The sequence below is a fragment of the Stegostoma tigrinum genome, chromosome 7 (assembly GCF_030684315.1).
Source record: "Stegostoma tigrinum isolate sSteTig4 chromosome 7, sSteTig4.hap1, whole genome shotgun sequence".
NCBI classification, from domain to species: domain Eukaryota; kingdom Metazoa; phylum Chordata; class Chondrichthyes; order Orectolobiformes; family Stegostomatidae; genus Stegostoma; species Stegostoma tigrinum.
The window spans coordinates 87,921,971-87,947,163 of record NC_081360.1 but is presented as its reverse complement, the minus strand read 5'-3'; the positions used below and the strand labels follow the sequence as shown (position 1 = coordinate 87,947,163).

General features: G+C 42.1%; 1 protein-coding gene across 1 annotated transcript in view; it reads right to left on the bottom strand.

Moving 5' to 3' along the window:
• Nucleotides 1–3,295: 3,295 nt before the first annotated feature.
• Nucleotides 3,296–25,193, bottom strand: part of clasp1a (cytoplasmic linker associated protein 1a) — a 287,369-nt gene continuing 265,471 nt past the window's right edge. Inside the window, exons 41-44 of the mRNA XM_059647511.1 lie at nt 23,384–23,512; nt 17,310–17,516; nt 12,449–12,565; nt 3,296–9,254 (exon numbers count right to left, since the gene is read on the bottom strand). Coding sequence (XP_059503494.1) covers nt 9,168–9,254; nt 12,449–12,565; nt 17,310–17,516; nt 23,384–23,512 — 540 coding nt within the window. The 3' untranslated portion in view covers nt 3,296–9,167. The remainder of the gene's footprint in view (nt 9,255–12,448; nt 12,566–17,309; nt 17,517–23,383; nt 23,513–25,193) is intronic.

The window sequence follows — 25,193 nt, the reverse complement described above, 5'->3', positions numbered from 1 at the left end:
GCAGCAGCCACAGCTATATTTTTATAAATGTACATATGCAAAAGATTTCTTGTAAAGGTGAAGATTTGTTGTGAATGGGAACATTTTTGTCCAACATGTATTTTATTGCTAATGCCTAAACATAGAAGCTTTTCCCTATGATATGCGTGGATTTTACTGTGCCTGCACCCCGCCACCTGAATTCCATTAAATAGTCTCTTAGAATTAAGAGCAGGGAAAAATACATAGAAGGATTGATGCTTAAGTAATGGCTTTGTCCTCTCCCTAAATTTTATTGATTTTATGATCAATGTGACCTACTGCCCAGGGGTCTAAACTCTCAGATGTGGAAAACTTAAATACATCAACCAGATATTTAGTTCAGAGATTGCTGTAAAGCAGTAAAATCACAGCCAAGATATGAGATTCCATACTTATCAGATTAATACATCAGTCCTTGGTCAGGTACTACTGGGTTCTAATTAGCCTAAATGGAATGCTTTTAAGACAAAAAGAAAAAGAATTGACAAGGACAGCCTATTTACCCAGTACACTTCTGAAAACAGTACAAGAGCAACATGATGACCAGCAAAGAGCTCCATGACTTTGACTGCCCTACTTTGCAAATTGAGAGAGAAAATGTGGTTTAGAACAAACAGGTAAAGCCCTTCAATAATAAGTCATGCTGCTGCTTTGAGGGTTGGCTGAGGCACATTATTGCCAAAAAAAACTTACACCAGGTTATACTCCAACAGGTTTATTTGAAATCACAAGCTTTCGAAGTGCCACTCTTTCGTCAGGTGCAGTGGGAGGACACAGAACTTGTAGGCCGAGAAATCTCTCTACCTATAAATACTGCATCTGTATGCCCTGTCTCATTGCACCTGACAAAGGAGCAGCACTCCAAAAGCTTGTGATTTCAAATAAACCCATCGGACTTTAACCTGGTGCCATGACAGTTTTGACTTTGCCCACCCCAGTCTAACACAAGCACCTCCACATCATGTATGTTATTGCAGCATAACCATAAGAAAAGTTGCTCTCAAAATAGTTTAAATAGTCATTGAGCACTTGATGCAAAGAACAGATGCTCAAAATGAAATGTCTCATCACACAGCACTGATGCTTGGTGAACTGACAATTCAGAATTTTTTTTCTCTATAAATTATATATTTCATATAATGAACACTGAATAAAATAATGTTGATATCAATATATTACTGACAATTTAATCCTTGTAAGAACTTCATCACAGAAGCTAATTTACAAGAGAAGGATCCTGTGAGAAAGTTATAAAGCCAAGTAAACAGTTTAGAGTTTATTTTAATCCATTTGTCAAATCACTTGGTAATCATGACAATGAAATATTAACATTCTCTACAAAATGGAAGAACCATTCCATTCAAGTTTTTTAAAGTTAATATGATATACCTAGTTATACATTGAAGGCAACTGTTGCAAAAAAATTGATAGCCAAGCATAACAAAGTGTGGAGCTGGATGAACACAGCAGGCCAAGCAGCATCCTGAGATGCTGCTTGGCCTGCTGTGTTCATCCAGCTCCACACTTTGTTATCTTGGATTCTCCAGCATCTGCAGTTCCCGTTATCTCTGATAGCCAAGCCTGCCAGTTTCTAGTGGATAATGCAGCACTTCAGTTCATGATGCTCATTTGACAGGGAGATTAACAGCTAAGGTGTATTTGACTGAAACAAGCCTTTTTGGTATTGAACTACTGTTTTCAACCATACATTTACAATTCACCATCTTTAATAAAAAGAGTTTATCATGTTGTTGCACATAAGTGTTATAAAACAAAAAAAAAAGTCACTGAAGAAAATTAAAAAAAGGACAGATGGCCAAAGGTTTAGTCAGAGGTAGTTTCTCAGGAGAAACCTAAAGGAGCACAGCAAGGTAGGAAACAGTGGAGAGGTCAGGGTATGCAGCACTGGCAGCTGAAGACATCTCTATAAATGGTGAAGGAATTAAGATTGGGGATGTCATGAGATAACAGTTAGAATATTGCATTTGTAAGAGGGCTTTGAGTCCGGACATTGCAAAAATGAGAGCAGAGAGGTATTTAAAAAAAAACAATGGATGCAAATTTTGAACTAAAAGTATTCAAAGCTTAAACAAGAGACAATACAGGTGAATAGGGAACATTGGGATGACATATGGAACAGGTCTGCCTCATTGATGGGCTGGCACTTGCAGAATTTCAGTTGACTCCAAGGTAGGTAACATACCTGGGGAAGGTGAAAATCCACAAGTAACCAAGGCATGGGTGAGGCATTACCATCAAATGGGCTGAGATGTGGATGGATTTAGCTAGGGCCACCGAGAGGAAAATAGGCAGTCCTGGTGATGGTAAGATGATGTCACTGGGTGCTCATTTTTGGTTGAAATATGACCCCAAAGCTGCAAACTTTCAGCATTAAGGCAGTTGCTAAAAGGACAAATTCAGTGTTTCGGATGCAAGTTCGTCAGGAGGAAAGTGGTTTTATGAATATCCAATTTGAAGAAACTTCTGATCATCCAGCACAAGATGCCATGTGATCAGTTTGACAATTTGGAGACAGAACAGCAGAGAGGTAGAGCTGTGTACAGACATTGGACCTATGAAAACTAATGCTTTTTTTTCGATGATGCTCTTAGGGAGCAGCAAAAAGCTGAGAAATAGCAGTCTAAGGACAACTCTGTCCCCCCGCCAGATGTAACAGTGGGGAAGCAATGAGGGAAGGCATTGCAAGTGATTCTCTGGCTAAAACTAGATAGATAAATTGGACAAAGCTTGCACAGTCCCATCCAGCTCCAATAGTGGAGAAGTGTTGGAGGGTCTTATGGTTTTTTACCTCAGCAATGACTATAGATAGGTCAAAAATGAAAATGGTGATTAAATTTATCTTTGTCAAATCACTTGGGATATAATTTGTAATTCTGATTAAAAAAAAACAACTTTGGTAACAATAGAGACCTAACTGAAAGAATGCAACCAAAGTTCCAAGAAAAATGGGCACAGATTTCTGTGGTATCCACCCCTTCAAGGACTTTGGGGAGGAGAAGGAATTTAAGAGCTAGGACAGTATTCAGCAAGGATTGAGACATCAGTTATCACAGCTTTGAGTCGTGGGCGGAAAAGGCAGACTGGAGGGGAGAGAAAACTCAAACCTGAGGAGAGAGAAAACTCAAACCTGAGGAGAGAGAACCATTGACCATAACAGCTATCAGCAGACCCAGAAAGAGGAGACAAATGATCAGCAGCTAAGTGACAAACAGCAAGACTAAGGTATTCCTCAAAGAAAATGAGTTCTTCAAAATCTCCTTTGAATCTTTATTGTTTATTCCCTGTACAAGTGCCTAAAAGAAATATTGATTTCAAGGTGCATTTTTCATGAACAAATGAAAAGGCTTAACAGTTGTCAAACTCTTCATGTAGGGTTTTATTCTACAGCAAACTTAAAAGTTTTACTTTGTTGCTTTTCTTTAGCAAATTCTATCAACAGGTGAAAGTTAACAAAACCCATGTAGTTATCTGTACAGTTGCCAAATACACACAGATGAAAAATAATATAAATACCGATATGGATATTATATGACAAAAGCAAGAAAAAAGGTACATGCGCAATGAACACTCTGCTGGGAACCATTCTGATGATTGATGTGTCTCCAATATTTTCATTTTAAACTAGTTTAGCAAAGTTCTGGTAACGTCTAAAAAACTTGGCTTCCATCCCTCATTAAACAGTAAGCTTGATTATATATCAAAGGAAGGGCATTCTTGTGACAGTGATGTACATTACTTATCCACAGTCTCTGTAAGCTGTTAAGTTAGTATGCTGTCATAAAACAGATGACAAAAAAAAACTCTTGGCATCAGTTTTGTTTCTGCAGTTAGTTTAAGTTCAAGGCGAGCACACATAGTGTACCTTTTAAAAAAAAAGCCACATGCCTCAAAACAGAACACCGCCATAGGACTAAACAAGTAAAAACACTAGGATTGTATAATTTCGGTCGTCCATGCCTAGACCATTCGTGCAGCCGATGGATGAATGGCAAAGGCGATACTGCTGCAACATGCAGGCCGACTTTTGAGGTGTGAAATTTCAGTCAGTTCTAGCAAAACAATACAGAACTTTTTGTTCGTAAGTCAAACATGGCAGAGTAGATTGTACTAGATAGTTTGGGAAAGCAGCCATTTTGAAAATTAGTTGAGGTCCTTTCCTATACATCCAATAGTTCAAGAAAATTACAACAGCAGCAATCCTTTCCTCTTCACAGAAACAAAAGAAATCACACATCCAATCATTTACCTGCCTATAGCACAAAAGTTGAAAGGAATAAAAGAAGGCCCATTATTGTCATGTTAGGAATTCAGAGGATTTGTAGCAGGGAAATATGGGAGGGGTGAGGCAGGGGTCTGAGAAAACATGAGAGGAGGAAAGAGCATAGCATACAACAATCAAACATCCTCCAAGTATAGAGTCAGCTTCAGATTGCTTAATTATCCTTTAATCACAGTATATACAGCTTAAAATAGCTTAATGAACATTGCAATGATGTATATACCTTAAAACAGAGATATTAAGTGTTTTTGAAAGTTAACATGCCAAACCATATTCAACAAAATGGATACTGAAAATAGTTGTGATCTTGAGTTACATCTGATAAATCCATTTGCTATAAAGGGCATTTATTTTCAAATCAAAATCTGCCAGTGTTGAGCACATGTCTTGCCAGTCACCATAATGGACAATTTATGCCTTCTTTAAAGCCACATTTTTGAAACATGATTCATTAAACATACAGCTGTCTAATCTTAAAAAATAAAAAAAATGCTGGAGCATAATGGCTCCAAATTGTCTTCTCCAATTGGGGTTTTTGGTCCCAACAGTGCAGGCATGAATTTAACAAATATCACACAAATCCAGGAGGAGAGTGCATTTAACACTAAGTTTCGTTACATTTCTAGTGCGCAAGAGGGTATTCTTAATTTTGTACACCAGCCGTACAATTAAAGTAGTCTTGTAAAATTAATTGCATTGTAAGGAATAGAATACAAAACTCCACAATTTGAAGGCATAGAAGTCACAAAGTTGAGAAATCACGGAATTATCTTTTCACCAGCTGTACATTTACTGCACTGATCACTTTTGAATCTGAGCAGATGTCAGCCACAGTGCTAAGCTCACTGAGTTCAAAAAAGCTCATTCACATTTCAAACTGTTTTACAAAGTAAATGAAAAGATGAAACAATTGGTTGCATGTAGCAGTACAACCATGCCTTTAATTCCAAGAAAAATAACTAAAAACATTTGGATTATTTCATTTTATAAATGGTACACAAACATAAAATACAATAAACAAATTTAAAAAAAAGGATCATGATGAACACTTCACATAAAAATATCCAGTAGGTTTCCAATGTTGGTACACAACAGGATAAACCAGTCAATTTGGGGCCAGATAACTTTAGTCCAACCTAATTTTAGAAATTATTTGGAATATCAAGTTTACTTGGTGAGTTTCGCTGTCGCACTTAGCTAATGCTGCTGATACTTATGCCATATGAAACATATGGAAGGCAAGTGATAGTACCTGGGACAACCAACTGTAAGCTGAATCACATTAAAAATCAAACTTAACTTCTACTTACTACAGAGTAAAATATGTGAAGGAAACTTGCAAGGACAACATCCTGAACAAACTAATGTAACATTTGCATCCTACAACAGCTCCCCCAGGTGACCAACTTTAGCTTTTTTCTCCCTCAACAAAGCATCCAGGAGAGAGAGTGTGTGTGTGTATGCGTATTTGTGCATCCTGGAAGGAATCACACGGACTCCACTCAAGTGGGGGAGGGTGAGGGCAAATAAATGAGTGGACTGTAAAATGGAAAAAAATTTAAGAAATTATTTGACATTAGAGGGAGCTGAAATTTCAACTAGAATGAAGGTCAACAGAATATTTAAAACTCAAAATAACATGAAAATGTTTAAAAATACAATTACTAATTTAAATATCACATTAATACCCAAAACTCCCAAATAAGTATCTACATCAAAATGTTAGACACACTGGAGAAGTTGGTAATCAGGGAATGGAGGAGAGTAACAACGTTACAATGTGAGGGTGGTAACAGTTACTCCACTTCCGGAAGCAATTCTACAATTTAAGGAGATAGAAAGATCACATGCAGAGACCTAGATCTGAGTACAGCTCTCCTACCAAATTGCATTATTTCTTTGAAGGCAAGTTCAAATCAGAAGTGTTTTGGGTAGTTACTCACATGATTGTCTGATTTTTCCATGTATTCTACAGGATGTTGACCAACCCTCTGACTGAAATTTAAAAGCCAACTAACCAACAGGTTAAACATTACTTCGGAACAGGAATGCTTTGGACTTTATTTCCTGGAAGAAATCTTCCTATGGCCTTTTTTACCTCAAGTTAAAAAAGGAAAAGATACCAGCATACGATCTGGTGGTGTGGTCACAGCATCGTTTTTCATGGGAAGTGAATGTCGCTGGCAAGACCATCATTTGTTAACCTCCCTAAATGCACTTGAACTGAGCGATTTGCGAGGTCATTTCAGAGGGCAATTAGAGTTAACTATAATGCAGCAGATCTGGCGTCAATTATTGGGCAAACAAGGCAAGAATGGCAGATTTACTTTCCTAAATGGCAGTAGTGAATAAGATAGGCTTTAATGACAATGATATTTTGATGATCACTCTTTACTACAGCTAACTTTATATATTTCAGATGACGGCACTGTAGTAATACAACACCTCGTAATTCAGAGGTCCAGGATAACTCCCAGGAGGACATGGATTCAAACTGTATAAAAGCAGTTGATTTGAAGTTAACCTCAGTTACTAACATTTGGAATACAAAGCTAGCCTAATAATGGTGAACACCGTAACTATCATCATAAAATCCCAGCTAGCTCACTAATATCCTTCGGGAAGAAAATGTGCCATCTTAGTGCCAAATGTAGGTCAGACTGGCCAAAGTCTACATTAATATAGTTCACTCTTAGCTAACCTCTGAAATGGTGTACCAAGTATTCAGATTAGGGGCCGGCAACAAATCTTGGCCCTGCCAGAAAGTGAAACTTCCTATGAAAGAATCAAGTTGCTGAGGTAGAATTTGGACCCATACCTCCTGAACATCACCATCAAGTCACCATCCTCCAGTGGGCAGTTCTTTGCTCTAGATAAATATTCTTCTCCTTAAAAGAAACCTGATGTCAACCTCAAAAACAATGCAGAAACAAACATGGCCACAGATGATGATACTCGGTCGTTCCGATCCCTCAGTGGTTTTTGTTGATTTTGTCATTGTTAGGTGACTGAGCATGCGAAGTTCTATTTCAGTCGCTTGGTCGTATAGAACATGAACATTGCTAAGAAATGCTTTTCCCCTTGCATTCAACAGTACAGGATAATACAGCATGAGTGCAAGACCAGAAATTGTAATAACTTGTCTTTTTTCAAGCAATACTCAAGTCTGTCTCTGTTATACAACTTGAGCTTTTAAGAAAGGGATTTTGCTCAAGGCATTTCAGCTTGAACAATGGAAATCTTTTGATCATTATCCTTTCTTCAAATGTTAGAATTCAGGCACTACTGAATTAAAGGAAAATTAAAGTACAATTCATGACTGAATAGAGAAAAAGAAAAGTTTCCCACAACTGATTCAAAACTGGCATAAACATTTCTGGGAAATAACAAAAAGTGAGATACAACTGATGAAGAAACTTCATGTGGCAAAGTCCACAAAACGCAGGACTGGAAAAACAAAGAGCATCAGAGCATACAAATTTTAAGAAGATGGGACAATCATAACCAAAGATGGTGACCAGAAAGATGCAGATAGGGAACGCTGTTGACATTCAAGTTTTTAAGCAATTATGTATTACTACTGCACAGTTTGCATACTCCTACAACATGGGGGGACAAGAATAATTGCAGACAGGTGACTTATACCAATCCTATGGAATTATTTCCACCACCGCAGAATGTAAAAATTGTAATGTGACAGATCATCACCTTCAGCAGATCATAACTCAAGCAGCCAAATTGGAAACTAAACTGCAATGATGAACTTTGCATGATCATTTCAGCTTTTCTTCCCGACTTCACTCCAATTCATTTAAAGAAACGGTAACATAGATCTACTAAATTCCATATTAGACTTAAATTAGATTCAGAAATTTAGTGGTTTGTACGTTCCGTCACAGATTCTAATATTGCAAGATAAATGGGTGTTTCCAAAATTCTGAAGGGTAGTCATAAACAGAACCACAGATCAAGATTTCATTTTCAGGCTGATATTATCTTGGGTGCATTAATTAAATGATTTTCTCAATTCTTGCTAAGACAAGGATGAGAAGCACCCATTTCAAAGGCAGGGATATACAACAAGCTTCCTTCTGCATTTCCAAATAGGAGGTGGCAATTATCCAGGCATGGGGAAGGAGAGTCGAACTGATTGTGAGAAAGTAGTACAATAGTTTTAAAAAAGAAATTCCATAACACAGTAACTAGTCCTTACCAAACTGCAGTGTTAGTTCCCACAAAAGGAGGATCATGCCTTTTTAGTGCTGCCATGCAAATCTTCAATTGTTAGGTTTTAAATTGCATCCATCTAAAAGTGTTAAATACTGGCAGCAGCAGTGAAAAGTTGCTTCAGTCTTCTGCAGTAATAATAGTCCAGTCCAGTGAGATATCATTTGGCTGAGCATGAACTTGACATGTCTAAACTATTAGCTGCTAAGAAAAAGTTTAGCAATGTCATTTCTAGTGTAATTTAACCGCAAATATTTTATGTATAATACTTAAAATTACACCATGTGGAATAATACTCATGTAAGTACTTCATATACTCCAGGTTTAAAGATGACAGTAACCTGACCTTCACTTGCTGCTTAAACTTGATGTCAGCACTGGACTGTCAATGACTCACTACAGGCCTTCTTTTATTCTAGGTCACAGATTAAACAGGCATCACATTATGATCAAGTAACAGCTGTAAGATTAAAGCTAAGCAACTGCATATATTACTTAAGAACAAACACTGATGTGCAGCAATTTTTCACTCCAAGGGCACGTGGATTTCAAAATCTGAACAGACAGGTCTCTGAAGAGGCACGGCTTCATCCATCTAAATAAGCATGATTGCCATCCGTTAACTATGACTTGACACATCTGACGATGAGCTACTGTTGCTGTTTGTTGTCTGGGCTCTTTTTATGTATAAGTTCAGTAATTTCATCTGCAAGAGAGTGAGACATCAGATTTAATAAAAGACAATTCACATTAATACTTGCTTAAACTAAATGGGGAAAATAGCATCATGGTAATGATACCGAACAATTAATCTAGGGGGTTGGACTAGTGCTCTGAAAGATGAACTCACATCCCACAATGACAACTGGGGTTGACTCAAACATTCTTTTAGATGACCCAAGAAACCACTGAGTTCTTGGTCAGTAAATACCAGCTATGCCAGTTATGCTGACAAACCAAGAACGAATAAACCAAATTGATGGAGCTCAATGCTCACATACTGCATCACTTTAGATAGGGTCTATCAAAGTACAAATTGCTGCCATGTTTGTCTTCACGATAATTATAACTCTTTATCTCTTCCTGTCATGGAATGCTTAACATTATCCACACTACCACCTTTCTCTTTGGCCCTGACTCTATTTTTTGATTTATCACATCTTCCCAAATTCGATCCATTTACCCCACTGTTTAATTTAAACTCATTATTGACTCCTACTTATGTCATCAGCAAGAACAGCTGCTCCAGCTCAGACCAGGTGGAGACCATTCTATTGGTACAGAACCCATTTGCTCCCCCAGTACTGGCGCAAGTGCCCCATTAATTCGATCCCACTTCTCCAACATCAGTCTTTTATACCATGGCCAAAATAATGCCACTTTAAGATTTATTTTTCAGTAAGCCACACCTGTTTCTGCTACACCCTTGGTCTTGTGTTGCACATCAGTTTTAGGTTACTCACCGTTTGATTAATTTGTCAACAGCAGAGGCTAAATTGACACAACAGTGGTAATTTACATACACTACCAAACCCTAAACATTGAGTTACACAAAGACTGAGGTAGAAGAGGGAAATTTATTTTTACATGACTGTGTACTTTCTACTTGAACCAAGGTCCTTATATTGGTCTACCATGCTTTTCGCTGCACCTTCCAAAGTCCCAGGTGTGGCAGAATCACTAACCATTTTGTTCTCATACTCAAATGTCTTTACCAACTTCACTTCTTGCTATACATTCTACCCATCTTCGCAAGCCTCCATAAAACCAAACTCTGACTGCATCTCCAGCAACTGGTGCAGCACGGTGGCTCAGAGGTTAGCACTATTGTCTCACAGTGCCAGGGATCCAGGTTGGATTCCGTCCTCGGTCAACTAACTGCGTAGAGTTGCACGTTCTCCCAGTGTCTGCGTAGGTTTCTGCTGGGTGCTCTGGTTTCTTTCCGCAGTCCAAAGATGTGCAAGTTAGATGGATTGGCTATGCTAAATTACCAATAGCGTGGCTTAGGTGCATTAGCCATGGGAAATGCAGGTTTAGAGGGAAGGGTCTGGGTGGGATGTTCTTCGGGGAATGGCATGGACCTACTGGACGGAATGGTCAGTTTCCACACTGCGGGGATTTTATGAGCTTCCCTTCCCTTGGGGCGGCACAGTGGCTAGCACTGCAGCCTCACACCGCCAGGGACTCGGGTTAGATTCCAGACTCAGGTGACTGTGTGTGGAGTTTGCACATTCTCCCCGTGTCTGCGTGGGTTTCCTTCGGGTGCTCCGGTTTCCTCCCACAGTCCAAAGATGTGCAGGCTAGGTGGATTGGCCATGCTAAATTGCCCGTAGTGTTCAGAGGTGTGTGGGATGCTCCAAGAGGCGGTGTGGACTTGTTGGGGTGAAGGGCCTGTTTCCACACTGTAGGGAATCTAATCTAATCAAACTCTTTCATTGGTGCGACCTCCATTCTTTGTATCCAGTTCTCCCTGAACCACATAAATCACTCTGGTGCTACTTTAATGTCAAAAGCTAAAAATGCAAATTGCTGTGTCATTTCAGCCAAGGTACTTTCTGAAGACACGTAAATTTTTTTTTAAAAAGTCCACTGGTCACCGTAGAGTCAGAGATCATGGAAAGAGACCCTTTGGTCCAACCAGTACATGCCAAACATAATCTCAAACTAAACAGCCCCACTTGCCTGATCCTGGCCCATATCCCTCCAAACCTTTCCTATTCAATACTTATTCAAATGTCTTTTAAACATTTGAATTGCACACACATCTACCACTTCCTTACAAAGTTCCTACTACACCTGAAGAACCCTCTGTGTTAAAAAAAAATTCACCCCTCATTTAAATCTCTCCTCTCACCTTAAAAATGTGCCCCCATTTTGAAATCCTCCATCCTAGGAAAAAGACAACTACCAGTAATACTATTTATACCACTCTGAATAAACTGAATTATCCTAAGATTTGAGAACTTTAACTCTTCCAAAGCCAGCAACAGGTATTCCTAAATGATTACAATTTTTAATAGATGGAATTATGTTTATTCATCCACTGAAATGACAAGTCTAATACTATTCTTCCTCCCATCTACCTCCAAACTGACTACCTAGAATTTTCATTGACAACTCAAATGGCCATTTGCTTTTATTTGTTCATGGGATGTGGATATCATTTCAGCATTTGTTGCCTCAGAGGGTCAGCCACAAAGCTGTGGGTGTGGAATTAAGTAGCCCAGTCAATGTAAGGATGGAAAACTTCCTTCTTTAAAAAAGTACATTAGTGAACCAGATAGGATCTTAAAACAGTGATGACATGGGCGTCATTACATAAGCTTCACATCCCAGATTTTTGCTAGATTCAAATTTCACCATCTGCCACTTGGTGGGATATGCACCACCATTCCCAGATCATTAACCTGGGGTTCCGGATTACTAGTCCACCGACATTACAATTATACCACCGTCTCCCATCTTCACATGACTGACTAAAACAGCAGCTCCCTCACATACGTCTGCCCAAGCAACTTATTCTGGGGGTGCTGACTTCAGCTGGTGCACTAAACGTGCGCTCAGCTGATTAATGAATTCAGGAATCAGGAAGTTGACTCAGGAAAGACCAATCTGCACTAAATATTACCTGTGTTCAAATAACACAAGGTTTTCAACTGGATCAGTTTTACTCTCAGTATTATTCTATCAGAAATCCAAATGGTTTGAAAGCATACTGTGTAGTATTAGTAGAATCCTAGCATATTCTGATGACTTTATTCTTGATTACATTGAACAGAAGACTTTAACTCGTTGAATTTCTAATACCGTTCTAAGCCAGTGTTGCAAATGTACAGTTAAACAAAGGCTACAAAGAAGCAGCAACACTAAAAATGTACGACTTCATGCAAGTAAACCTACCTTACTTCCTGTGAGCTGTGCAAGGTAAGGTTTCAGCTCCTCTCCAATTACAGAATAAATTGCCACCAAGCAGAATACACTTGCTTTACGCACACTGCTTTCTGTGTTGTCATAGCCCTTTAAACAAAATTATAAAGCAGTAAATGAAAACTGCTGGAAGCACAAGTACTTCCAACAGAATACAATCATTTGACACAGGGGGCTTCATTCTGTCCACTGTGCTTGCAGAGATGACAGATTACATACTTCATCCCATACTCAGATGTTTTTGGTTACAACACTGCCAAACTTTTCAACCACTTATGAGATCAACTCCAAACTACTTTTCAAGTATGGCATTTAAATTTTTTGCACCTCTGAAAACTCTCAATTGTCCTTTCTTTTATCTTCAGCCAATGATTTTTAAAGTACAACACCTGGTTATTGATACACAGTTTTGCTCCATTCCGTCTGAACCATTTATTGTCATGAAAATTGCAACTGGCTCACAATATTCTCTTATGAGAAACATCCTCAACTTTCCTTCATCTCATTATAACTAAATTTCCCCAGTAAAACTCTAGTTAACCGTCCATATAGTCTTTGGAATGTGTACAATCTATATTTAATGATTTGAGCCAGTGACACGTGGGTTTTCTTCATTCTGCCAGAAGGGTTACTTGCAAGAGTTTCTGTAGCCATGGTGATTTCCTTTAAAAAGTGTTTGCATGTGTGCATGCATTGGGGTGGAGGGCAAGGGGGAGGGGGGAAGCAGGGAGGAGAAGGAAAGGTGGGGGGTGTGTGAAGGGGGGGGGGGGAGGTGGGTGGGGGGGAGAGGCGCGAAGGGCAAGGGGCAAGGAGAATGGCGGGGGGGGCGCGAAGGGGGAGGAGAACGGCGGGGGGGCGCGAAGGGGGAGGAGAATGGCGGGGGGGGCGCGAAGGGGAAACGAGAACGGCGGGGGGGCGCAAAGGGGAACGAGAACGGCGGGGGGGGGCGCGAAGGGGAACGAGAACGGCGGGGGGGGGCGCGAAGGGGAATGGGCAAGGGGAAGGAGAACGGCGGGGGGGGCGCAAAGGGGAATGGGCAAGGGGAAGGAGAACGGCGGGGGGGCGCAAAGGGGAAGGAGAACGGCGGGGGGGCGCAAAGGGGAAGGAGAACGGCGGGGGGGGCGCAAAGGGGAAGGAGAACGGCGGGGGGGGCGCAAAGGGGAATGGGCAAGGGGAAGGAGAACGGCGGGGGGAGGCGCAAAGGGGAAGGAGAACGGCGGGGGGGGCGCAAAGGGGAAGGAGAATGGGGGGGCGCAAAGGGGAATGGGCAAGGGGAAGGAGAACGGCGGGGGGGCGCAAAGGGGAATGGGCAAGGGGAAGGAGAAGGGTGGGGGGGCGCGAAGGGGAAGGAGAATGGGGGGGCGCAAAGGGGAATGGGCAAGGAGAAGGAGAACGGCGGGGGGGGGGGCGCAAAGGGGAAGGAGAACGGCGGGGGGGGCGCAAAGGGGAATGGGCAAGGGGAAGGAGAACGGCGGGGGGGCGCAAAGGGGAATGGGCAAGGGGAAGGAGAAGGGCGGGGGGGCGCGAAGGGGAAGGAGAAGGGCGGGGGGGCGCGAAGGGGAAGGAGAATGGGGGGGCGCAAAGGGGAATGGGCAAGGGGAAGGAGAACGGCGGGGGGGGCGCAAAGGGGAAGGAGAACGGCGGGGGGGGCGCAAAGGGGAATGGGCAAGGGGAAGGAGAACGGCGGGGGGGGGCGCAAAGGGGAAGGAGAACGGCGGGGGGGGCGCAAAGGGGAAGGAGAATGGGGGGGCGCAAAGGGGAATGGGCAAGGGGAAGGAGAACGGCGGGGGGGCGCAAAGGGGAATGGGCAAGGGGAAGGAGAAGGGCGGGGGGGCGCGAAGGGGAAGGAGAAGGGCGGGGGGGCGCAAAGGGGAATGGGCAAGGGGAAGGAGAAGGGCGGGGGGGCGCGAAGGGGAAGGAGAAGGGCGGGGGGGCGCGAAGGGGAAGGAGAAGGGCGGGGGGGCGCGAAGGGGAAGGAGAAGGGCGGGGGGGCGCGAAGGGGAAGGAGAATGGGGGGGCGCAAAGGGGAATGGGCAAGGGGAAGGAGAACGGCGGGGGGGGCGCAAAGGGGAAGGAGAAGGGCGGGGGGGCGCGAAGGGGAAGGAGAATGGGGGGGCGCAAAGGGGAATGGGCAAGGGGAAGGAGAAGGGCGGGGGGGCGCGAAGGGGAAGGAGAATGGGGGGGCGCAAAGGGGAATGGGCAAGGGGAAGGAGAACGGCGGGGGGGGCACAAAGGGGAAGGAGAACGGCGGGGGGGGGCGCAAAGGGGAATGGGCAAGGGGAAGGAGAAGGGCGGGGGGGCGCGAAGGGGAAGGAGAAGGGCGGGGGGGCGCGAAGGGGAAGGAGAATGGGGGGGCGCAAAGGGGAATGGGCAAGGGGAAGGAGAACGGCCGGGGGGGCGCAAAGGGGAAGGAGAACGGCGGGGGGGGGCGCAAAGGGGAATGGGCAAGGGGAAGGAGAACGGCGGGGGGGGCGCAAAGGGGAATGGGCAAGGGGAAGGAGAACGGCGGGGGGGGCGCAAAGGGGAAGGAGAACGGCGGGGGGGGGGCGCAAAGGGGAATGGGCAAGGGGAAGGAGAACGGCGGGGGGGCGCAAAGGGGAATGGGCAAGGGGAAGGAGAACGGCGGGGGGGGCGCAAAGGGGAAGGAGAACGGCGGGGGGGGCGCAAAGGGGAATGGGCAAGGGGAAGGAGAACGGCGGGGGGGGGCGCAAAGGGGAATGGGCAAGGGGAAGGAGAACGGCGGGGGGGGGCGCAAAGGGGAATGGGCAAGGGGAAGGAGAACGGCGGGGCGGCGCAAAGGGGAAGGAGAACGGCGGGGCGGCGCAAAGGGGAAGGAGAACGGCGGGGCGGCGCAAAGGGGAAGGAGAACGGGGCGGCGCAAAGGGGAAGGAGAACGGGGCGGCGCAAAGGGGAAGGAGAACGGGGCGGCGCAAAGGGGAAGGAGAACGGGGCGGCGCAAAGGGGAAGGAGAACGGGGCGGCGCAAAGGGGAAGGAGAACGGGGCGGCGCAAAGGGGAAGGAGAACGGGGCGGCGCAAAGGGGAAGGAGAACGGGGCGGCGCAAAGGGGAAGGAGAACGGGGCGGCGCAAAGGGGAAGGAGAACGGGGCGGCGCAAAGGGGAAGGAGAACGGGGCGGCGCAAAGGGGAAGGAGAACGGGGCGGCGCAAAGGGGAAGGAGAACGGGGCGGCGCAAAGGGGAAGGAGAACGGGGAAGGGGAAGGAGAATGGCGGGGCGGCGCAAAGGGGAAGGGGAAGGAGAATGGCGGGGCGGCGCAAAGGGGAAGGAGAACGGGGGGGCGGTGTCAGAGCAATAAAACCACTCAATCATTGCCTCCTCTAACTTTATTACCTGAGACTACACCCCAGGTGTTTCAGATAATCTAGAACATGCTGTAGCTCCCAACCATCAGTTAAGACAATCCATGACCCGCTAAACTCGGCGTGCCAATTCATTACACTCCCTCCCCCAACAATATTACCACAGCCCCTTAGACACAAGTCCATTCAACCTGTACGAGCTATGTTCATAACCAATGTGATTTTTAATAATATTGGCAAAAATGGAACAGAGTATTTTTAAAAAGTCATGGTTCAGAAGAAAAACTGTTGATTCTACAACCATATTAAAGGTATCATCTGGACAGACCATTAGAGCATCAATAACAGGATGCTTCAAACATGCTATACCTCTTGACGAAAGAGAAGTGGTAAAGAAACAAATATTCCTTTCAAAGATGTTCATAACAGCAAAGTGACAAATTCACTCAAATTGTCAAACAGAACTACCAGCTGAGCTATTGGCATTGTTATCCGTCTGGATTCGGAGCCTTAAAGATAAATTACAAACACTGCCTAATGTACATTGAAATACAATCACAGGATCTTTTAAGTCCAGCTGAAGTGGTAGACTAGATCTGTGATGTTTCTTCTAAAAATAGTAACCCGGAGTGTGGCACTGTCCCAGTACTGTACTACTCTGGTCTGACTTTTGCACTCAGTCTTAAATCCACAACCTTTGACCCCAGAGACCATCATGCTACCAAAAGAAACTACGAAAACATCAGTGTGAATACGCAACACAAAATATTAGCTTTCCTAAAATTCTGATGCCGTCTGGGCTACAATTCCTGTGTATTTGATAATTTAAAAGTATCAATTTCATCATATTTCTTGTATCTGACGTATACTTCATGAACTTGAATGTTTCAAACTACTCCACGTTTACTGGCAAAACAAAAATGACACCAAGTTAGAGGATGCGGCCAGGAAGCTCAGGAAGAAAGAAACACTCCAGACTGAACCCAACAAGGACTTTCGGAAAGGCACCACTATTTGAGAGGAAACTAACACAAGAGAAGACCAATTGGATTGCCTTCAGATTTGGAAGTCGTAAGTTGTTTTTTCCACTAAGGTCACTTCATAATCAATACAATGAAACATATGAAGATCACTTGTAATGTATGGTGAACTTATAACAGTACAAATATCATAAAGATTTTTAAAAACTGGTCATTCAGTACATGATACCAAAAGCAACAGAAAATGGATTATGTCTCATTTGATACAAGTCAGTAATCTCGCATTGAATATTTCAGTGGATCTTGAAAAGTATTCTTCAGCTTTGGTTTATTAGTTGACCTACTCCTGCCCTGAAGGTAGTTGTCCAAAGATATAATTGGGACAACCTCCTGTTTCGTTCCTGCAGGCATAAGGTGTATTGGTGAAACAAAGGAGATCAGCTTCATTTATTTTTGATGTTATCAGTTTGTTCACTGAACAGTGAATTTAATTACTGTGGTATACTATTTTACATAAATATTTGAGCTGCATGTACCTGAAGCAGTCCTGGGATGATATCTGGAAGAAGCTGATGCAAAGACTCCTTGGAGATCCGCTCTGTCACTTTTGTTTGCATTTTAATGGCAGCTAAATTGATGGGATAGTCAGCAGTCTGGATGATGGGGCATAGCACTTTAATACACTGTTCAGGATGGATGGAACTCGCCAATGTGGAAGCAGCTTCTTCAGCAGCTCTTACCACCTTCAAATAGGAACAGACAAGTTTATTGAAGCATATTGCAGAGAAGCTTGCAAAATAAAAACACACGTACCACTGCCCAATACTATTCTAGAATTCCAACTCCTAAACGGAGGTCTTTTGTCAGAGCACTTCCTGCAATTATGCAGCTCCAGTTCGGTGCCCAGACCAACCAAGGCAGCTGGCAGAATGTGAAAATAACAATGACCAGTATTACAATGTTGATTCAGATAATTCACAAACGTCTTTTTGGGAAAGAAATCTGCCATCTTTACAGTTCCGAGGAAGGGTCACCGACCTGAAACTTCACTCTGATTTCTCTTCACAAATACTGCCAGATCTGCTGAGCTTTTCCAGCTTTAACTTCTGTTTGTTTCTGATTTATAGCATCCACAGTTCTTTTGATTTTTATTTAGTATTCAACCCTGTCAATCCTATTTAGCATGTTCATAATTTTGAAAACCTTCATCAAATCGCCTCAGTCTTCTTCTCTCCAAGGAGAACAATCCCAACTTGTTAATCTTTCCTCACAACTGAAGCTTCTCATTCTTGGACCTGTTCTTGTCAATCACTTCTGTGTCTCTAAAGCGTTCACAACTCTTCTACAATGTGGTGCATACACTGGTAGAATACTCCAGTGGAAAGCTAACAAGTACTTTATATAAGTTCAACATAACCTCCCTGCTCTTGTACTCTGTGCCCCAATTAATAATGCCAAGAGCACTACACATTTTATTAACTGCTCTCTGGACCTGTCCTGCCACCGTCAGTAAACTATTAATGCAGAGACCTAGGAAATGTAATGAAGCTCTGGCTCCAAATTCTACCAAGGCAGATAGTGGAATTCTAATTTTTTTTTTAATATCTGGAAATAACAATCTAATTATGACCATTAACCCAAAGTCAATGGTCGCAAAATCTCAGCTGATTCACAAATATCCTCTGGGAAAGAGCTGCTTAACTGGTTTGGCCTACATATGACCAAAGACCCATAGCAACATGGTTGACTATTGAAAAGCCTGGCAAGCCATTCAATCTAACCCTGGAAAAGTCCAAAAGGGAATGAAATGACACGCCGAGATAACATTGACCTCGGTACTGGAAACAACAATGGCAAACTCAACCCTGTCAATCCTGTAAAAGTCCTCCTTATAACGTATTTGGCTACTGCCCAAATTGGGACAGCAATCTCAGACTAGACAAGCAACTTGACAGATTCATAGAATCATACCATACTATGTGTGAGACAGCACTATCAAATCACTAGCCAGGTCCCATCCCAGCAGCAAAACAGACCTAGAGAAGTGGTGGCATATGATATTTCTGAGGGTATTGTCGTCATGGAAGTCCTCAATATTGACTCCAGACCCCACAGTGTTTCAAACAATGGTAAGGAAGCCTCCTAATGATTACCACATGCCGCCTGAGTGAACTGGATACTCCAAGATCTCTGGATCCTGACAGAATTCCAACTATAGTAGTGAAGACTTGCTCTCAAGAACTCATCACTCACCTAGACAAGCTGTTCCAGTACAGCTACAACATTATCACCTACCTGACAATGTGGAAAACTACCTAGCTATGTCCCGTAAAAAAGTAGGACAAATCAAGCCTGATGAATTATCGACCCATCAATCTGCTCTCAATCATAAATAATTTCATGGAAACAGTCAGTGATCTGAAGCAGCACTTGCTTCAGAATAACCTGTTCACACATTGCTCTAGCAGAACCCAAACACTCGGACCCCAAATGAATTTCAGCCTTGGATCAAATATGGACAGATAAGTTGAATTCTAAAAAGGTGAGGTCAGGATGACTGCCTTTGACATCAAGATGGCATGTGACTGACTGCAGCAGAGGGGCTCTAATGAAAGCAGAGTCATTGGTAATTAGGATGGGGACTCCCCGTTGGGTGTTTTACTGAGTGCAATGGAAGATGGCTGCGATTGTTTACAGTCAGTGTTCTCAGCTCCTGAATGCCTCTGTATGAACTCCTCAGAATAATATCCGAGGCCTAACCATCTTTAACTACTCTATTAAGTTCCTTCCGTCTGTGAAAAGGTCAGAAGTGGAGTTGCACAATGCTCAGCACCATTCACAGAGACTCAAGTTACTGAAGCAATTCATATCCAAATGCAACAAGACTCGGGCAATATCCAAGTTTCTGCTGACACATGATAAGTATCCTCTGCACTACACAAATGCCAGGTAATGACTATTTCCTACAAGAGAGAATCTAACCACACCATGAAATTCAATGGCATTAACATCACAACTCCCCACTGTCAACTTCCTGGAGTTATGAATGATCACAAACAAACTGTTACTACAACAGATCAGAAACTAGGAATTCCTGAACAAATAATTCACCTCATGACTCCCCAAAGCCAGTTCACCATCTACAAGGCATAAATCAGGATTGTGATTCAATATTCACCACTTGCCTGGATGAGTGCAATTCTGACAATCTTCAAGAATTTTAACACCATCCAGGATAAAGCAGTCTGCGTGATTGCCACCATATACTCAAATACACATTTCTTTCACACACAACAGGAGCAGTATATACCATCTACAAACTTCACCCAAGACTTCCTTTACAAACCAATGACTAACACCATCTAGAATGATAAGAACAGCAGATACATGGGAACATCACTTGCAAATTCTGCTCCAAGCCATGCACCACCCTGGCTTGGAGATACAATTGCTATTCTTTCAGTATGTTTCGGTCAAAACCCTGCATCTTCACCCTACACAAATTGGTCTTCAGTGGTTCAAGAGGGCACCTCACTACCAACTATTCAAGGTGAACTAGAAATAGGAAATAAATACTGGTCTACACAGTGAAGCCCAGATCTCCTGGGCTCCTTGCAGAAGTGGAGAAATAGAATCAGTGGTTTGCGACTCTCAGTACAATGGCAATCCATTCAGTCGAAGTGGGCTTCCATGACATAACTAGAAAATCCAAACCACTGTTCTAGCAAGCTAATCTGGGACTTCAGTAGCAGAGGGGCCACAATGAACTTTGAAGCCCATGTTTCACATCTTATGATAATCACAAGAAATGCATAAATAATTCTCTTGTAAGTTCTATATCAGGGTATAACACTTGTTTGAAAATCTGTTTCGCAATTTTTTGAAAAAAGCCATATAATCACAACAATGTGCCACTAATTCTGCACACAACAGCTTAGGGAAGATTTTAGTCATCTAACAATGTCGTATGAATGGCAGACAGCTTTAACCAACCAGATCAAGCCTGAAACAAATGATCATGCAGAAATATGTTCAAACATTAAACAACAGATAAACCTGCATGTACTGTAAAAGTTGTGTACGAACATAGATCATTTAATTGAAAGAAGCTGTAAGTTAAAGTGCTTTTCAGAAAATAAAAAGTTACTTAGACATTAATAGCAGATAATAAACAGAGCCACTGCATGTTGGAAAGAATGTGGCGGGGGGGGGGGGGAATATTAGTACCTTGCTCATGACCTTCAGACACGATTGCATCTGTTACGCAACAATGCCAATAAATGTGACTACAAAACGAAAATATTATACTCACTTCAGTCAATAAAATGCAATATCTTCACCTTTTCGTTAATGACAAAATGTAATACTAAAAGCTCAGAATATTGTAAGCTTTTATTTGAACTTTGATTTAACGATTTATCTTAACGTTCTTTGTTTTTGAAAAGCCAACAGATTTTGAGATACACAAAGCTTGAGAGACTAAAGTAGCAGTTTTGGCTGACCCACCATCTGGTTTAGCAGGTTCATCTTCACACAAAAATGAAAATAATCTAAAACTAGTATGCTCCAGTAATTGATCTAATCATGGCCTGCTACTTTAAAAAAATACATGAAGCTTTGCAGTCCAAATTAAATGCAAGCTACATAGTTATTGTGGATGCAATACAGGTACAATATGTCAAAGCTGGTTCTCTGAAATATAGTGGTGTCTGAAATCCAGACATTGTTTTCAAGTGGGGCATTCAGGATCTTTAAGTGCTATTAGATGAATGGAACAACTTACTGGCTCCTTTGCAGATTGCTGCATCTACTTTGTGAACCAGTGGTTACAGTGACCCTGGAGTCCACATGATCCAGCTTGTAAATATTTGGGAAAATGTACCTCCCTGCGCAACTTAAGTTTCTCTAATGCTCCAGACGCCCAAAACAAAGACATTTTTAAAACCTTGGTCATAAACAGAAGAACCATTTAAGTATACAGGATTCTTAATGGGCTTGACAGGGTAAACGCTGACAGAATGTTTGCTATCATGGGAAAATAGAGGGCATAGCTTCAGAACAAAGAGGTTCCAATTTAAGATTTGAGATGAGGAATTTGTTCTCCGAGTGAGCGTGTCTCTGGAACTTCTTGCACAGACATGGGTGGGGCTACAGTCCTTATGTATATTTAAGGCTGAGAATGTTAAATTCGTGATCAATGAATCAGGGGTTGTGGGGATAACACAGAAAAGTGGATAGGAGAAATGTCAGAACACTCATATCCTACTGAATGGCGGAGCAGGCTTCAGAAATTGAACGGTCTACTCCAGTTCTGATTTTTTTTATGGTCACAAAATAAGTTTGGGCGTAGGTGGTGTGTGGGAAGAGAATGATACAACATGATCAGACAGAGATTATCTTACCTGTGATTGGTATAATGGGATATGTAAGGCCACAAAAATTACAAGAGTGAAAATGGACTGTGTATATGGATTGAGGAGTTTACATGAATACAAAATATCCAAATAAAACTTAAGTCAGTTAAAGAAATATGTCCAAGAAGTTCACAACAAAATCTTCTAAGTGACCTATAGATCATTTTCTATCAACCATTTTGCAACACTGAAATTAAGTTTAAAATGCACTTAAGCGTCATAATTCACCATTTTAGGTGAACTGAGGAATATAATTTTATGTCAGAGTGGTTGTGGCCATTTTTTGTTCCCATGTTTCAATAGGATGGCTGAAGTATGACCCAACAGATACCAGAAAATAATCACCCCCGTAACACTAATCATGGCAATAAAAATCTTTTCCTAATCCATTATTTCTGCTATTTTATTTGTCTACGTAAGAAATACTGGCTTCATTGAACAACCCAAGACATTTTGGGGGCTGAATTATAATCAGAGAAGCAAGTGCAAACTTAGGGATAATTTTGAGAAAAAAATCTTCACTTGGAAGTAGACTCAGTAGCTCAAATTTCTCCTGATACCAACAGTTCACCAATTCAGGTGATCCTCTGCTCTATGGTCTCAATGATTTGAATGTCTTTCTAAATATGGGACCCATTATGGCACAATATATTAAATAAAATTTAAATCACCACCTGATGGGGTGAAGACCATAGTACTGTTAGGTCATGGTTCCAGGATTCTGGCCTAGAGTCAACGAAGGAACAGTAACATATTCTCAAGTCATATGGCATGCATTCTGAAGCAAACGGTGACCAATGTGCTTCCTATCTCCGTCCTTTTCAGTGGAGGTTGTGGTTTCAGGAAATGCTACCAATGAGACACTGAAGAGCTGCTGTCGTGCATCTGACAGTACATACTGCAACCAATATGCAGAAGATGGGAGGTACGGATGTCCTTGGCCTTTATTCAGGCTGTTAGATTTCCTTCACTACTTCTTGCTTACACATTTAGAAGGCAGAAATTACATTTCCTGTATCTCTTTTTCAATGCAAACCGTCACCATTTTCTCCATAATGACATCTGGCAGATGCCTACGTACACTTCACACAGATGTTTAATATTAATTTGGAAAGTAAATGAACTGAAATAAAAAATTGTTCAGCGCCTGATATAAGAAAAGATTCAATCACAGAGATACGGAAACCTCAACTCACCTCTTTGTGGGAATCTTTGTGTGCTTCTAGTGTTTTCATTATTGTTAATTCAGCGTAGTTTTTAAACCTTGCCGGTTGATTACGTAGAATTTCCCGTAGAACTCTTAAGGCTAATGCTCTAATGGAATGCTTGAGAAGGGATTAAAAGCTAATTGGTAAATACAGTTATAAATTGTGCTCTTACTGTATCCATACAAATTTGAGCTCACATCACAGACTACTTCACCATCAAAATCAGCATGGAAAAAATGTCATGGTGAAAAAGTCAAAGTTATAATCTTCTGAAGCTTGCAATTGTGGTGGATTGAAATACCATTTAAACTAGGAAATTCTCTCCTACTCATCAACTGTGAATTTGTTACATGTTTACTAGCTGTAAATATTCCCCAATCATTTAGTCGTCACAAAATTACCGACAGCTTGCTACGCCACGAACAAGTGGCATGCTGTCCCAGTAAAAGGACTTAGAACATTTTTAATCTGTTTAATTATTTTGTGATATGCGGGCATTAAATTTCTATTAAGACCAGGCTGCAACTGCTTGCATGGACATATTAACAAATTAACAATCACGTTAAATTATAGCCTATTAAAAGTATCCAAGGTCAACAGCACATCTCGTGTTCTTTACACGACACTTTTGTTTTATTTCAATGACTTGCACATTAACAAGATTGCACTATATTTCAAATTTCTTGACTGGACGTAGTGTTGTTCACATTGAGATGTCAACATATTCCAAATTTTCAGGCTAGAGCTTCTGGTAGATCTTCATTTTTGTTTGAACTGGGATGTCATCCATCCACCAAATTCAATTGGCAGGGCCCTTTATCATGTCCCTTCTTCTGCTCACACCTCTTATTCTCCTTCAAAGCCACAATAGGGCTGCACTTGTCCTCATCCTCCATCCCACCAACTCCCGTGTTGATCAGAAGATGCGATTAATACATCTCCTTCCTTTCCTTTTCAGCACCCCAACATCTCTCCATGATGCCCTGATCTCTTCCTCAAACCTCCTTACCCCACCATCCCCCACTTCTCACGCAAGTGAAGGAGTTCTCATTTCTTCTTACAGTGCAAGGCCCAAAACATATTTGCCAGGTCAAACAGCAATTTATTTGCACTTTCAATGCAATATACTGTAGTCGTTGTTTGTGATGTGGTAAGTTCTATGCTGGAGAGACCAAATGCAGATTGGGTGGCTATTTTATGGAATCCATAAGGGTGACCTGACAGAAGTTTATAAAATCATACAGTAAATAGCAAAGGTCTATACCCTAGTGTCCGGGAGCTCGAAACCAGAGATTTAAGGTGAGAAGCGAAAGACTGAAAAGTGACCTGATGGGTAACTTTTTCACACAGAGGGTGGTTTGTATGTGAAATGAACTGCCAGAAGTAGTGGTGGTCACAAGGACAGCTACAATATTTAAAATATATTTGGACAGGTACACAAATTGGAAACGTCTAGAGGGATATGGGCTAAATTATGGCAAGTGGGACTAGTTTAGTTCAGGAAACTTAGTTGGCATGCACAAGTTGGGCCGAAGGGTCTGTTTCCGTGTTGTATGTCCTTATGACTCCAGGTTGGGTCTGAGCTTCTGGTCGCCTACCAGCTTGCTCCCACTGTTATTACAGATCTGTTCCCAACAGGTCACTATTTGCTCCCTCCACAGATTTCCCAAGTATTTCCAATATTGTCTACTTTTAAGTTCGAGCATCATATTTCACTTCTTTCCAACTTTTTAAAAATCGGTTTGATCTTTACTTTGAGCTGCCGCAAGGGTGAACTAGTTTACTTCTGAGGGAGGGC